The sequence below is a fragment of the Oreochromis aureus genome, linkage group 14 (genome assembly GCF_013358895.1).
Source record: "Oreochromis aureus strain Israel breed Guangdong linkage group 14, ZZ_aureus, whole genome shotgun sequence".
In the NCBI taxonomy this organism is placed as follows: Eukaryota; Metazoa; Chordata; class Actinopteri; order Cichliformes; family Cichlidae; genus Oreochromis; species Oreochromis aureus.
The window spans coordinates 9,445,232-9,460,066 of NC_052955.1; the positions used below are offsets into that span (position 1 = coordinate 9,445,232).

The window sequence follows — 14,835 nt, forward strand, 5'->3', positions numbered from 1 at the left end:
AAAAAAACCTGCTGAAGCTGTAACAAAGAACAAAAGGTTTCTCATTTTAACTCATAACAAAAACCTGGCCTCAACTGCGCAACCACATCAAAGACTGCTGGAAACAGCCTGAAAGTGCAGCTCACCTCTCATAGAGAGCAAGAGGGCCATCCGACCGCAGGCGATCCCTTTCACTTGACAAGTTTATACATTATTCCGCTCATTAAAACCACCGCATGCCAGCAGGACTTCAACAAGTCTTCCGTCAACCTCATTGAGGTTCTAATGTCACATTGCAGAAAGAAAACTGAAAGCTCCAAAACATTCTGGTGAACGAATGACGTAAATAGCAAGTAAAGTTCACAGTATGACATGTGTTACCTGAGTCAGTAAAGGAGCTAATTCAATTCAATTCGATTCAATATTATTTATATAGCGCCAAATCACAACAACAGTTGCCTCAAGGCACTTATTATAAAGGTAAAAACCCTAGATTAATACAGAGATAATGCACACATGCTAACACACACTTTGAGCACCTGCACAGTGGAGTTTGACAAATAAAAATGTGTCTGGTTTTTAACTGATATATTCTTATCCTTCATCTGTATGAGTACTAAAGCAATTTCATAGAGTATGTTATAGAGGATTTTCACAATATAGGTCATACCTCAGAAGTTTTCTTCTGTTTTCTTTTTGATATGAACTGAGTTAAAGTTATCTTAAGAACACTAAATAAATAACAAAATACAGTAAATGTCAGTGTTGAGTGGAGGGTGAGTGGGAGGAGAGTTTATTGCGGATGTTCTGATCTGTTAAGGGTTTAGTGCCACTTTATTTATTGGTAGGCAGTGTTGATGCAACACAATGCAATTTCTTCATCAAAGATTCTTAAAAGCTCTTTGATATTTTTAAGTGGATTAAAAAAATACTAATGTAACATGACTTGAGCCCTTCCTACAATGGAATCAATGAAGAGCTGAAGAGCCACGTTTGTACTTCTAGAACGTAACAGTTGACCCACTATTAAAAAAAACATCTGAAAAATGCTATTTCTATATTTCTATTTCTATAGCAAGAGCTGAATGTAGCCAGATGACATCCTTAACCCAACCCAACAGTCTGTTCAGTAGCTCAAAACTGAGGCACAATGAGGTCAGGGAACACTGTCATGATCATGCATGTGTCTGCAACCATTATAACAAGGCTACGCTGACCACAATGAGTTGCCCGCTTTCTGTTTTCCATAAAGTTAAAATGGGTCTTACTCTATTAATTTCAGCCTCAATACATTCAAACTTGTGCCATTAAACATCTGCGCTCCTATTCAATTACAGACAGGAGAGTATCGCCAAGGGATTTTAACAGTACTGAGTGGCTTTTAAAAATCAGTGTGGCAGGATATAAAGAAATAACCGACAAAAGGTGGTGGGCAACGCTGCATGGCTGCCTCGGTCAATGAGAAAAGTTTGAGGCATGAAGAAGAAAATAATAAAGCGGGAAAGCCAATTTGCTCTAGAGTATGTGTTGCAATGATAATAAAAAGTGCAATAAAATGGATGTGTCATGTTCAATTCACAGGACTCATAAAAAATGTTACCTATAAAAGTTTCTGCTAAGCAATATGTTAAACTATATGGACAAGCGGGGGCTAAACTTTAATCCTTTTTCAAAAATGTTTTAATGGCAACATTGAAGCATTGAAATGGGATAATGCTGGATGTGAATTTTTAGTGCCCTAATTATGAAAACTTTCTTTTTTTAAATGTACATTCCATAAAAATGGGAAAAACTTACCATACTCTTGCAGTGACTTGCATACAACATCTAGGTGGGTGGAGCCAAATGGGTTTCTGACAAATCTCCGCCTTCGCCGCAGGTCATCTTCCCAGTAGTCAAGACGCCAGAAGTCGTGCAGCTGACTATGGAGGAGACCAAAGGACAGGCAGGGTAGACAGAGCAAACAATGACGGACTGATTACACCAGCCACGTTCTTATCAGAGGAAAACATCTTGTGGAGAAAAACCAGGCCACAGTTAGCAGGCATATTAAGCTGGGCCTCTGCATACTGCATGCACAGCCCTACTAATGTTAGTCCTGCTAATGCTATAGCATCAGAAGAGCAGGGAGTAGCAGCAGCCGCTGCATGCATAAATCACCAGTCCTCCCATTAACAAATACAGCATCAAATTACAAGTATAAATGGCACAGCTTGCCTCCTTTTTTACAATGTTTTTTAACAAGTCTTGTAAATCAAAGGTAGGAACCTCAACGCAGACAGCGTGGAGTTTAATGATCGGGGTCTTGGGGCGGTTGAGGCATGAGCCTATAAAACAAGCCCCCTCCCTGAGTATGTGGAGCCATGATTAAAATAATGTGCTGAAATATTCATTGAAATGATTCCCAGAGCCCTGGAGCAACCCAATAGAAAATTGCATTTTTATTCATTATTAATAACAGCGAATTAGGGTGGTAAAAAAAAAAGACAGAGAAAGAAGAAAACAGTTCCAGCATGTGGTAACCATCTTTGTAAATGATTATTTCAACATTAGTGAGGACCTGGGATAATTTTATTGCTTGCAGCTAATGCAAACCATTAAGCACCACAACCAGCATTAGGTTTCTAAGTGCTGCTTGTTCCAACTGCACGCTAGCTGGAGCTATTTCAAAGCCTTTATGTTTCCTTTAGAGGGGAATACAGCAAGGAAAGTCTTGCTTTAATTTACCTTTACCAAGGAGAAGGAAAAAAATTGCATCAACTCTAGTTGACAGACAAGAAATCCTGACATCAGCCATTCCAATTTTAACCAAATGTGAAGAAAAAACACATATTTTTCCTTCGTTTTGTTGTCTTTAACAATGATACTATGTGCGAATAGGGCAGCACACTTCAGTACCTCAACACTTGAGCTCATTTTATTACACAAATACAGGGCATCTGTAGATCTAGAAACAGAATAAATCTAGAAACAGACGCTCAAATCTCAAAATAAAACCTTTGCATGGGATACTGAGTGTTCAAATCCAAGCTGAGATTTTCCTGTGTGTGCTGGATACAGTAAGACCCTGGCAGGCAACTGTCTTTTTCATTGTATAGTTTCTGCCCCCTTCCCTGCTACAGTACTGAGGGAGTCTAAACAGATTAAAGTGTTAGAGGGGATCACATCACAAAATACAGCCTTCTTGCTCCATAAATATAATATCTACCAGTGTCAGAAATCAAGAGGCTCAGGAGACTTAGCCGGGCTCTGACAGCAACATGAGCTCAGTTTCAGTTAAGTATCAATCAAAACTGAGTGTATATATGTGTGTGTCTGTGTGTGCACATGTTGTATGCGCGAAGTATGAGCTGCTGTATGCAAAGCAACACTGAACGCCTTGAGCTTGTCCCCTGTCAATCTCTCTCAAAGCCTCACTGAAGAAAAGAGAGATGTCAGTGGGTGGAAAGGAGACACCCACGTAAATGATATTGTAAATGTGAGATTACACAGTGTGAAAAATGTAAATCCACTGCAGGCAACTGGGCGATTACTGTTGAAGATTATGTCCCCTAATTCTTAGTACAAATACACAGCAGATGCCAGTGGGGGATAAATCTGCCTCTTTGAAGAGTTCCCTGTAACAGCATTAACTAAATTTGCTGCATTTTACACAAAGTGCTTGTTTGCTTATTTGAGTACAACTTCAAACCAAAATATCTTCATTTGTCTTTAACAGCAAGCAAGTACACAACAAACCAAACCTCAACTGACTGATTAATGAGTTGGACGCTTGCGTTTTTTATGTCTCCTTGCCTGTTTCAGCCTGTGCAGATGGTTTCAGTTTAAATCTGCTGTTTGAGGAGGAACTGTGATATTCTACACTATGTGGTCAGTGCTGGACCGGATTTGGACTGTGCCAAAGTGCTGTGCTGAAGGAACCTCCTCTCTGAGGGTGGTCCAAAAACTGCTCAGGAGGATTGCAATCCTGATGGGGATACACAGTTGGATGGCATCGAGCTCCCAGCTGCAGCTCTCCAATAGGGAAATGGCAATGAAACATTAAAGAGCGAATCCATGTCTTAAAAGCATTGTGAGAAATGAGAGTTTGTTTTTTTTTTCCCCCAAACGCAGCAATTTCCTCATCCATGGGCCTGAATAGCACATTTTAAAACTGCTCTTGGATAATGTATGCACACATTTTTACTGTTTAATATGCTGCAAAAGCTAACAATCAACAACAATCTCTTCACTTTTTTAAAAATTCAGATAATCAATTTTTAATATAAGTGATAAAACACAAATCCAGCTACAGAGTCATTAATAGAAAGATAGCGTGTTGTCTCAGTAACAAATTGTCCATCCAACATCATTCATTAAGAGATGGCTGGAGACCTTTCTTATTTGACACATCAAATGTGTCTGGCTTCATGACAACCATAAAGAATTGCTGTGAGCCGGCCCGCTAGAAACTGGCAAAATTTATTAGTCCCATCACCCATCAATCACCCAAATGGATTTCAAACCGCATTTTAAAAGCTAATTTTCCAGCACTGATAACCTACAGGAAACAGGAGCACCATTATTTATGGCCGCTTTCAGACTTGCTAAGTGCAGTAAGATAAATTTGTAACAGGACTATTGTCTATTCTCTGCTCTTTCAAATATGTATTTAAAGGGCATCTTTCCTCAGGGAGCCAGTGTTGAGGTCTTTGAGATGAAACATAGGTTTGTTGAAAAAGAAAACTAACTGGCGTAATTCAAAATAATAACAGTTTCTAGGAAACTATATCATTCCAAAAAATGTTGGCTTACATTGGGTTGGAGGGTGACATCTTTTTTATATTGCAGTTATAAAAGGACAGCAGAAACTCCATAGTTTTCTCAAATATTTCTGATTATTTGGCAAATAGTATTGGTCTTTAAATAAAAAGGTAAAACTGTGCCAGGCATCTTAAATGTAATAAAACTATGTAAGTGATGGATTAACACACTGAAAAATAACACATTTCTGTAAACACATATTTCCCTGTAATACAGTTACAGGAATAAGGCAAAACATTGATACAGCAATATAGTGTATCACTTCCTCTGGCAATTACAGATAAATGACACCAAATACTAGTATTTGCATTAAAACAGACCGGCACAGTCAGTGGATTTTGCCACAAATTTGCATTACTAGAGTCACTACTTCATGACTCATTGCTGTAAAGCTTATCAAAGGAATGAAGGGAAAAGTGACCATAAACTGACTGGCAATACAGAAAGAGACATTCAGAGAGCCATAAAAGCAAACAGAACGAGAAGCAGAAGGAGAGGAAAGTAATTTTCTCATCCAGAAAACATAACAAACATCTATAACACGTAAGAAATGATAATGATAGTGTACATAAACTGACAAGCCAATGTGGCAAAATGCTGTGTTAGGAAACTGTCATTCTTCTGGGCAACGCATCCGTCCAATTTTATCCAATCCAAGTCGCCTCAAGACGCTTTATATTGTAAGGTAGACCTTACTATGATACATACAGAGAAAAACCCAACAATCATATGACCCCCTATGAGCAAGCACTTTGGCAACAGTGGGAAGGAAAAACTCCCTTTTAACAGGAAGAAACCTTCAACAGAAACATGTTCCGGTAGGGGCAGTCGTCTGTCGTGACAGGTTAGGGTGAGGAGACAAAAAAAAAAAAAAAAAAACTGTGAATGAGAGCCAGAGATTAATACCAACTAATGATTAACAATAACTAAATGGCTCATATTTTGAGTTGCTTTGTGGTTCCTACCGCTATTTAATAATCAAACAATATTTTCATGACTTGCATCTATAGGTTCTTTATAAGGTAGATAACTGATGAAAACTGAAACTTTAAAATAGTCAAATGGGAATTTTCACACACGCTTAAGTTGCCTAACTGTATATAGGGATATACAGTTAGGTCCATATATATTTGGACACTGACACAAGTTTTTTTTTTACCTGTTTACTAAAACATATTCCAATTACTGTTATATAACAGACATGGACATAATGTGTAGACTCTCAGCTTTCATTTGAGGGTATCCACATTCAAACTGGATGGTTTAGGAGTTTCAACTCTTTAACATGTACCACCCTCTTTTTCAAGGGACCAAAAATAATTGGACAATCAATTCAAAGGTAACTCATGGGCAGGTGTGGGCAATTCCTTCATTATGTCATTATCAATTAAGCAGATGAAAGGCCCTCAGTTGATTTGAGGTGTGGTGCTTGCAGATTTTGTTGTGAACAGACAATATGCAGTCAAAGGAGCTCTCATGTGGGTGAAACAAGCCACCCTTAACCCTTTCATGTATAGTGGTCACTACAGTGGACAGCTATTCAAAGGCTGTTTTCTTGTATTTGTGTCAGTGTTGATGGTATACTTGCACATAAACCACTACATTGGACACTGATGTGTCACTCCATACCCTGCCCCCCAATGGTCAGCCAATTGTCCACCTAAGTGGACATGTAAAAAAACTCTTCAAAAAGTACATGTTTAAAAAAAATGAAGTTCAAAAATCTTTTTTTCATGCCTAAAGATGAAAAAAAAAACTTAAGAAAAAAATCCTGACTGATAATTCATGCATGAAAGGGTTAAGCTGTGAACAGAAAACAGAAAAAAAAACCATCTGAGAAATTGATACAATAGTAGGAGTGGCAAAATCTACAGTTTGGTACATGCTGAGAAAGAAAGAAAGCACTAGTGAACTCAGCAACGCAAAAAGCCCTGGACGTCCATGGAAGACAACAGTGGTGGATGATTGCAGAATCACTTCCATGGTGATGAGAAACCCCTTCACAACAACCAGCCAAGTGAGCAAAACTCTCCAGGATCTAGGTGTATTGATATCGAAGTCTACCATAAAGAGAAGACTGTATGAAAGTAAATATAGAGGTTCACTGCAAGGTGCAAGCCACTCATAAGTCTCAAGAACAGAAAGACTAGATTGGACATTGCTAAAAAAAAACATCTAAAAAAGAAAGCTTACTACATCATCTGTAAAACAGAGGAGGAAGTGTGATGGCTTGGGCGCATGGCTGGCAATGGCACTGGGACACTAGTGTTTATTGATGATGTGACACAGGACAGAAGCAGCCAGTTGAATTCTGAGGTGTTCAGAGACATACTGTCTGTTCAAATCCAGCCAAATGCAGTCAAATTGATTGGAAGGTGTATCATAATACAGATGGACAATGACCCAAAACACAGAGCCAAAGCAACCAAGGAGTTTGTTAAAGCAAAGAAGTGGAATATTCTTGAATGTCAAAGTCAATCACCTGGTTTTAACCCAACTGAGCATTTGTTGAAGACTAAATTTTGGACAGAAAGTCCCACAAACAAACAACAACTGAAAGTGGCTGCAGTAAAGGCCTGGCAGAGCATTAAAAAGGAAGAATCACCAGCATCTGGTGACATCCATGACTTCAGGCTGTCAATGCCAGCAAAGGGTTTTCAACTAAGTAGTAGAAATGAACATTTTATTTTCAATTATTTAATTTTTCAAATTACTTTTTGAGCACCTGAAATGAAGTGATTGTGTTTAAAAAAAGAAAGCTTTAGCTCCTCACTTTCTAGGCAATCTTTTTGTTCAACCCACTAAAATAAAAGTCTGCACTTCAACTGCATCTGAGTCGTTTCATTTAAAATCAATTGTGACAATGTGCAGAACCAAAATTAGAAAAAGTTATCTCTGTCCAAATATTTATGGACCCAACAGTAGACCTAAAATGTCAGCATCCATCTATAACCTTTGAGATGCAACGCATCTTTTTTGGAGCAATGGCCTAACACGTTACAGGCCAGCCACTTAAGAGTCCTCAACACTAACTGAAATATGCACCTATTTCTCTGTAACTTCACATCTGCAAATGTAATAAAATGTATAATGCCTTAGAAATAAGTGACCACAGTGATCTGTTGTCAAAAGTAATAATTAACTTCATGTTTTTCAAGCCATTTAAAACAGAATGGCTCATAAAACTTGCACAGCGCTCTATTGCAGACAGATGAGTTTCTCATGGTTAAAGATTTTCTTTTTATTCTATTTATGCTCAGAGGGGATTTGTGTGAGGCAGTCGGGAGGAAGGACAGGGACATGCTGATTCAATAAAACACCATTATACTCCTTTTAAAAAGCTTCCATTGGTGACATGAGTAGGGGGTAATTATAATAAATGCCAGTAATCACCGACAATTCTATTCAAAGGAGCAGCGACTGGTTTCTGTCTCACACACACACACACACACACACACTGAAAACGCGCCAGTTTTTAGTGTAATTCTGAGGACAAGTGGTCTTTTCTTTTTCTGTTTGCTGACCTAACAGGCTCTGACTATGTGATCTAGAAAGTGTGAACTAAGAAGTGCACGAGGAACGTGTTTGAAATGTCTCAGTTAAGGCAAAAATTGAGCTAAAAGTAAAATAAGGAGACTGTAATAAATAGTTCACTTGTTATCTAGCTGCTCAACCAGTAATTTCTGCCATAGTAGTCAGTTCTCGTTCGCCCATTTAACACTGATTTATTGAAACCTATCCTTTGCGTACATTAAAATGACAACCAGACATGTGGCACTGTAATGACAGGGACCTCACACGCCATGAAAACCATCGGGCAGCCTGCAGAGACTGCAAACCAAAGCGAAAAAATGTGAAAACATCTTCTGTCAACCAGCACATTCTTCTTCTTTTGGGGATTTTTATGCATCATTCTCCCACATACTGCTGTTAGATAAAAAAAACTAAAAGACACAAAAAAGGACCCCGTGCATGAAAGTTGTGACTGGCAACCATATGGTGATGAGCCCGTTGCGTTCAAAGTAAACTATAAAGTAAGGAAAAAAATACAAAGTAATTTCCTCTATAAAAACACACCAAGTCTGATCATGTGTCTCTCGAATGCCAAGTGTTAAGTGACTGTATGGCCAACATCATGATTAGATTATCACAAAGGGCTGCAAATGGCACACAATACTTTCATCTCTTTAATTTCACCATAGCTTTTCATCGCTGTTCTCAAGACTGCCACAGACTTTAGGTTACGAAGCGAAGATCGATATGCTTCTGGTTACTGGATATGACTTTTCTTTTGTTGATTAAGAGATAGAATGGAAACACACTGAAGAACGTTATTGGACAAAGACAAAAGGACACAGCGGCAACAAGATTAACTCCAGGTCATCTGGCATAATGAAGACAGACATACGAGGGATGAGGAGCCACATTGTGCTGTTGGTGAGCTCCCCTGGATCGCCAGCTTTCCGGAACCTATCTTTCACTGGAAATGTGGCACAGTCAAGCAATGCCCAGCTCAATTTCAACGCCCACTGAAATTGATGATTGCGTGAATGGGCCTCTTTCCAGAGATAATTAGCACAGCGTACAAGGTTAAGAGGGCCCCAAGGGAAGAGAGCCTGGTGTAGGTCAAGAACGAATGTGAAAAAGAGAGGATAGCAGCGAGCGAGAACAAAGAAGCATCATGTTTTCAATAAGATCAAATTAATGAAGATTATAAAATGCACCCTCACTTAGAGGCTGTTTTAAATAGAGCTGCATTTTATTGATGTACATAGTAGATTAAAAAAATAAGGAAGAGCGGAGACCGCTTTGGTAGAGTGGATGCGAGATAAACATCTAAAGTGTGCATGTGCATAGGAAAAAAGCCCTTAGAGGTGCATTAATTTTATAGCAGCTTCTAAGATTCTCCTTTTGATTTTACAATATTTAACAGAATACTTCAGATTAATCACAAAAATGTAGGATCATACATGTTTTGCTGCTCTGGACGTCAAGTATAAAAGTGTCTTTGAATTATATCTAGTATGTTGCCAGATTAAATTTTGTTTTTACTGTCAGGCTCAATTGGGGACCTTGACTTTTGTTTTCTGCCCCAAAGGGATCATCAGACCTCAACCCCTGCAAGGCTTTAAGGATCTCGAAAGGTGCTCACACCCCCACTGTGGTAGTAGACTTCTATTAGAATTGATAACCCTTTTCAGGAAGGACCAAATACTGCGGGCACATTGTGAGTAAAAAGGTTCATTCCATCACAAAGTTATTATCCACGGGCAGATTGTTACCATTCATCACGTGCCAGAGATGAAACTCACTGTTAGTCAAGGGAAACGGCTGTTTCACTGCCTCGAAACAGATCAATATATGCCGCCATTTTCCTTTTGCTCCTCTGCTACAAAAAAGTAATTATACAGAAGAAATGTTGACAATCAATAGACTAGTCAGGTAAGGTTAAGGTCTGCTGTGGAGGCCAGCAGAGGCTCCTCCGTCAGCTGTCAGTGATGCTACCGAACTCAGACGCCCGCATGGGAACAAAGAGAGGCTTGTATGCTTCAGCTCCCTTTTACATTTGTGTTAGGTTGGCTGTGTTGAAACAGTTAGTATCAGTGCATGAAATCCAATGAGTGTTTTTTCAAGTGTTTAAAGGTATGCGTGTGTGTGTTAATGTAATGCAATATTAAAATTAGACCTTTAAATATATAACAAAATATAATACAATAACACACATAAAAATAATAAAAAAAAATGAACATATACACCATTAAGCTGCATTTTTTTACTCCAACAGTGTATTCAAAAAGACTTTTGTTGCATAAAATAAAGTCGGAGTTTAACTTTGTAGAGAGAATTTATTGTGCTGTCACAGTACGGTAGTCCCGTGCTGCAAAAGTGCTGGACATTAGTCTTCAATGAATTCATCAGCATCGCCTTGACATCTACTTTCACTTTAGACGAGCCTGAACTTTATAATCCACTGGCAGGGTTCAGAGGTCAACAGCAGAGGGGACCAGAGGGCAGGGAAAATCACTCTCTCCCTGGAAAAAACTCTGACATCCAATTTTCAACTTGATTTATCAGTGCAAAGCTAAAATTGATAGGGTGTCATTACTGCGCAGGGAGCTGTCTTGGAGAGATGTATCAAAGCCTCCTCATTTTGATTTAGCACAGCGGATCAATACAACCCTATACTGTTTCAATTTGAGGACTATTGATTTTTCTATGCTGACTCCATACAGAGGGACATTCATCATCAAGCAAGCATATAGTATGGATCCAACGGGCCACCATAGGGTCTGATCTGCGTATTTTTCAGGCAGATCATATGACTGTAGAGCAGCTGTTTTAAAGCCGTGTACAGATCATTTCCTCATTTACCGCTCTTGCTGTAGGTGCTACAACACAATTTCCTAAAACTGTTTGCTCTAATGTGAAGAACAACTTAAAATCAACTGGCTGCAGATACCAGGAATTTAGAAACAGAGAAATCTAATACTTGGGCATCTAATAAGCAAAGCTGCAAACACAGTGGTTTAAAAAAAACAAAAAAACAAAACTAAAAAACAGTGTCAGTAGTTTCTGACTACTGCCTTCCTGTGAATAATTTTGTTTATAATATATTCTACACTAATGATAAATATCCCTTGGCATGTCCCCAGGCAGAACTTGGGAGTTAAAGGCAAAGCAATTTCTGTGCAAGAGGGTAAAAACAAACATTACTAACTAAAGGTTCACTCCCTCCCTCTCTCTCTCTCTCTCTCTCATAAACACACACACACACACACGCACACACACACATAACAGACAGCCACCTCAAAATGCTTGAGGGCTTTATATTTTACAAGAGAAGCATAAATGGGAAAGTTAATGTAGCATTGAATAAGACTGAGCTGCTGAACTGCAACACTGCCTTGAGCTTGTGAGCATATTGCATCATTTTTCTTCACCAGCAGGTTACCATTAAATTTGAATTTGTTGGAAGTTTTGCGGTATCATTTACAATGCACCCACGCTCAATAACCTTTTGTTTCAATGCAAATGCTATGCCTCTGAGAGAGGCTCCATAAATATTTGAACAAGAGCCCAGAATTCAGTCCAATAGATTTTCATGGGTAGTTAAGGTTCAGTCAGTTTTAAGAAAATCTGTACTTGGACCCTGAGATCCTCACAGTCACGGTCAAAATATTAACATAATATTAAACACAGTGTTTGGATAAGGTCAGTTTTTCTGCCATTGTTCTGGAAGCAATTGCAATACATTATTGCCTCTAACAAATCTAAGTGTCAACAGGAAATTGCAGCATGTGATGTCAATATACATGCATTTCATAAAATTAGGCTGGCTACTGCACACAATGTTCCGTGAGTAGAAGGATAAAGAACACAAATTTAGCTGCTTAGAACATCTACTGATTTTGAGGGAAAATGCTTGAAACATTAAAAACATAAAATAAAGCTATAAAAATTAATTACCAGACTTAGTACAACATTTTTTCATATTATGAGCAAACCTGGTTTAAGATCTGAAACAAATTCACGCTCAGCAAACCCAGTCGAACATCTGCACTGTATTGTTACAACGTAATAACAAACTCAAAGCTACTGTTTCAGCAAAGATGCAAAAATTTGGCAAATAAGCAGTTGCGGTTTGTGTATAAAGTGGCAGACTTTCTCTCAACTGGCTGCTCTTGACTTAATTTTATGTGAACAAATTTACTATTACTGTGCGTTTCTACAACTGGCCTGTATAATGTGATGTGGATATTTAACTCAAACTGCCTGAGGCTTTCCCTGCACCAAGTCATCGTTCATAGTTCTGCTATTATAAAAAACTGCATGCTTTTTGTCATATCTGTAATTCCCAGCCATAAGCCCAGAAGAAAACAAACAGCTTGTTGTGACTCCTTTGTTTGTCTAAAATAACTAGCTGTCAATGCTTCTAACCAGCCCTGCATCCATGGGACCATGTGGATGATAGTGAAAAGTAAGCAGCAGAGCGGGAGAGCTGGTGGTTGTTTTAACAGGGCCCATGGGGAAGGCTGCAACTACCACCAGGTGCTGGGCTATGTTACTGAGAGGGTCAATGAATGCCTGGACAATGCTGCAGAAACACCCCAACCCCCGTCTTCCACCCCGGTATGTTAGATGACTGGCCAATCAGCTGTCCCCAGAGGATTAAGCCACTCGGCACTGTAATTGCATTTGCTGACCTGATTGCTGACCCTATCGGATCCTGGGAAAATGACATTAACTGGTGGCCCTATCCTCTGGCTGCAGAGTACTGTGAACAGGTAACTTTTGTCCTGTAGGTTGGACCTAACATTGAGTGGCTATAGTTTATCTTGAAGACTTAACACCACCCATGTTGTTTCTGCAGTTAAACTAGTTCAAGTGTGGGGACCTACCTCTGGGCCAGCGTGCCCCAGGCACCGTGCTTGTTGGTGAGGATGTTGACGATTTTCTGCTTTAACTGGTTGGCTGTTACATGGTCTCTGTGTTTAGCAGCGCAAATCAGGTGGTCACACATCTTCTCTTCCTCTTTTCTGTCAGCAGCATACTGAGCACAGTTTGACTAATTTCAGATTTAAGAAAAGAGAAGAAAGAAAAAAAATGTGTTAATCTCATTCTGTATTTATAGATTTAGGTACAGTATCTACCATCAAATTTGATGTTGGACATTGTTCTAATAGCATTTGAAAATGTCTTACTTGAATAAAGTCGGAATAATATATACACTCTAATGGAGCATTTGTCACGCTGAAGAATGTTATAGCTTCATTCAACACACTTGAGTGCATAAAGATATTAGTGGACAGCTGAGAGATATATTTCTACTCCCTTGGAGGAGGGCACTAAATCACTGCAAGCACATGAAGGCAGTCCATTGCCTAACTGCGGACAGATGAGGCTTCCTGTTAGGTAGCTTTGGATGGCGCTATTAGGGGAGAAGAATATAGCCTGTCAGGGTTTACAAAGCTACAATGCCATTATATCAATAAAATGTTTATGCTGTCTGCTGGTATAGCAATGGGTTAAAATGTGAAGATTTGCAGTTGTCTTCTAAAACAAACTGTAAGAATGTGTAAGAACACATTGTTTTATATCATTCAAATCATAAATATAAAAAAAAAATCTACTTGTCAGAATGTTTAAATAAAATACAATGTGTAAAATTTGCAGCTTTACTTGTAAACCTTTTTCCTGAAGTCAGCGCAACAGAAGCGCACCAGGTAGCTAAATGTAAACTAGAGGAGCACATGCGACTGTCTCACTAGGCCACCCTGAGGGGAACTCTTGCTAATATTCGCAATCTAATTTGCTAACAGAAGCTGGAAGTTAATTGAATTTCCTGCTTTAAAATTTGAATTCTGTCAGATATTATACTTCAACATATACCTCATAAAGCGGATAACTCAATCTCCGCCCGTCACCTCACATTACCACGTGACGCCGTGACAAATATCAAACATTATTTATCACTTAAAGCATATGACGCTTCTTCCTGACACCAACTTAATTGTAAAACTGTCTTATCTGCGTCCTGAATCTTCAATCTTGAAGAGTGGGTAATAAAGTAATGTCAGGCCTAGATGAAAAGTGTAGGCTGTCTGGCGTTGGCAGACAGAACGGATGGGGCCAGGTACACTTCCCCCTTCTCCTGACATTGCATATCTAACCGTCTCTTCCAGTTTATCTAGCGGGTCAAGGATCCTCAAGAACTGTATATCAAGCAGCTGTTTGAGGATGGCTGCATCTCCCAGATAAGAAACTCATCACTACTCATATGTACAAGCTGTTAACAGAGCTGGCGGAAATGTGTGTGTGTGGTTTGTTCGATAGCAAACACACACATTTTGATGTTGAACAGTCAGACTGGTAATACTTCATAACAACTGTTGTTGCGATAATTGCATGATTATAAAACTTTGTGAATAGTTCATAAATGCAGTTTTGTGTATTTTTGGCTATTATAAAGTTGTAATGTTGCTGTTTTAAATATTTTTGTTTTAAAGTAAGCAGGTGGTGTTACAATTTAAAATCAAAAGACCAAAAACCTGA

The 14,835-nt window shown here is 38.9% G+C and overlaps 1 protein-coding gene across 6 annotated transcripts in view; it reads right to left on the reverse strand.

Annotated features, from left to right (window-relative positions):
• The window catches only part of nbeab (neurobeachin b), a 205,722-nt gene that overhangs the window by 74,876 nt on the left and 116,011 nt on the right, over positions 1-14,835 (reverse strand). For all 6 annotated transcript variants that reach the window (XM_039622706.1, XM_039622705.1, XM_039622704.1 and 3 more), the window contains 2 exons: positions 13,182-13,348; positions 1,777-1,901 (listed from right to left, as the gene is read on the reverse strand). In XM_039622706.1, the coding sequence (XP_039478640.1) occupies positions 1,777-1,901; positions 13,182-13,348 (292 nt within the window). The remainder of the gene's footprint in view (positions 1-1,776; positions 1,902-13,181; positions 13,349-14,835) is intronic.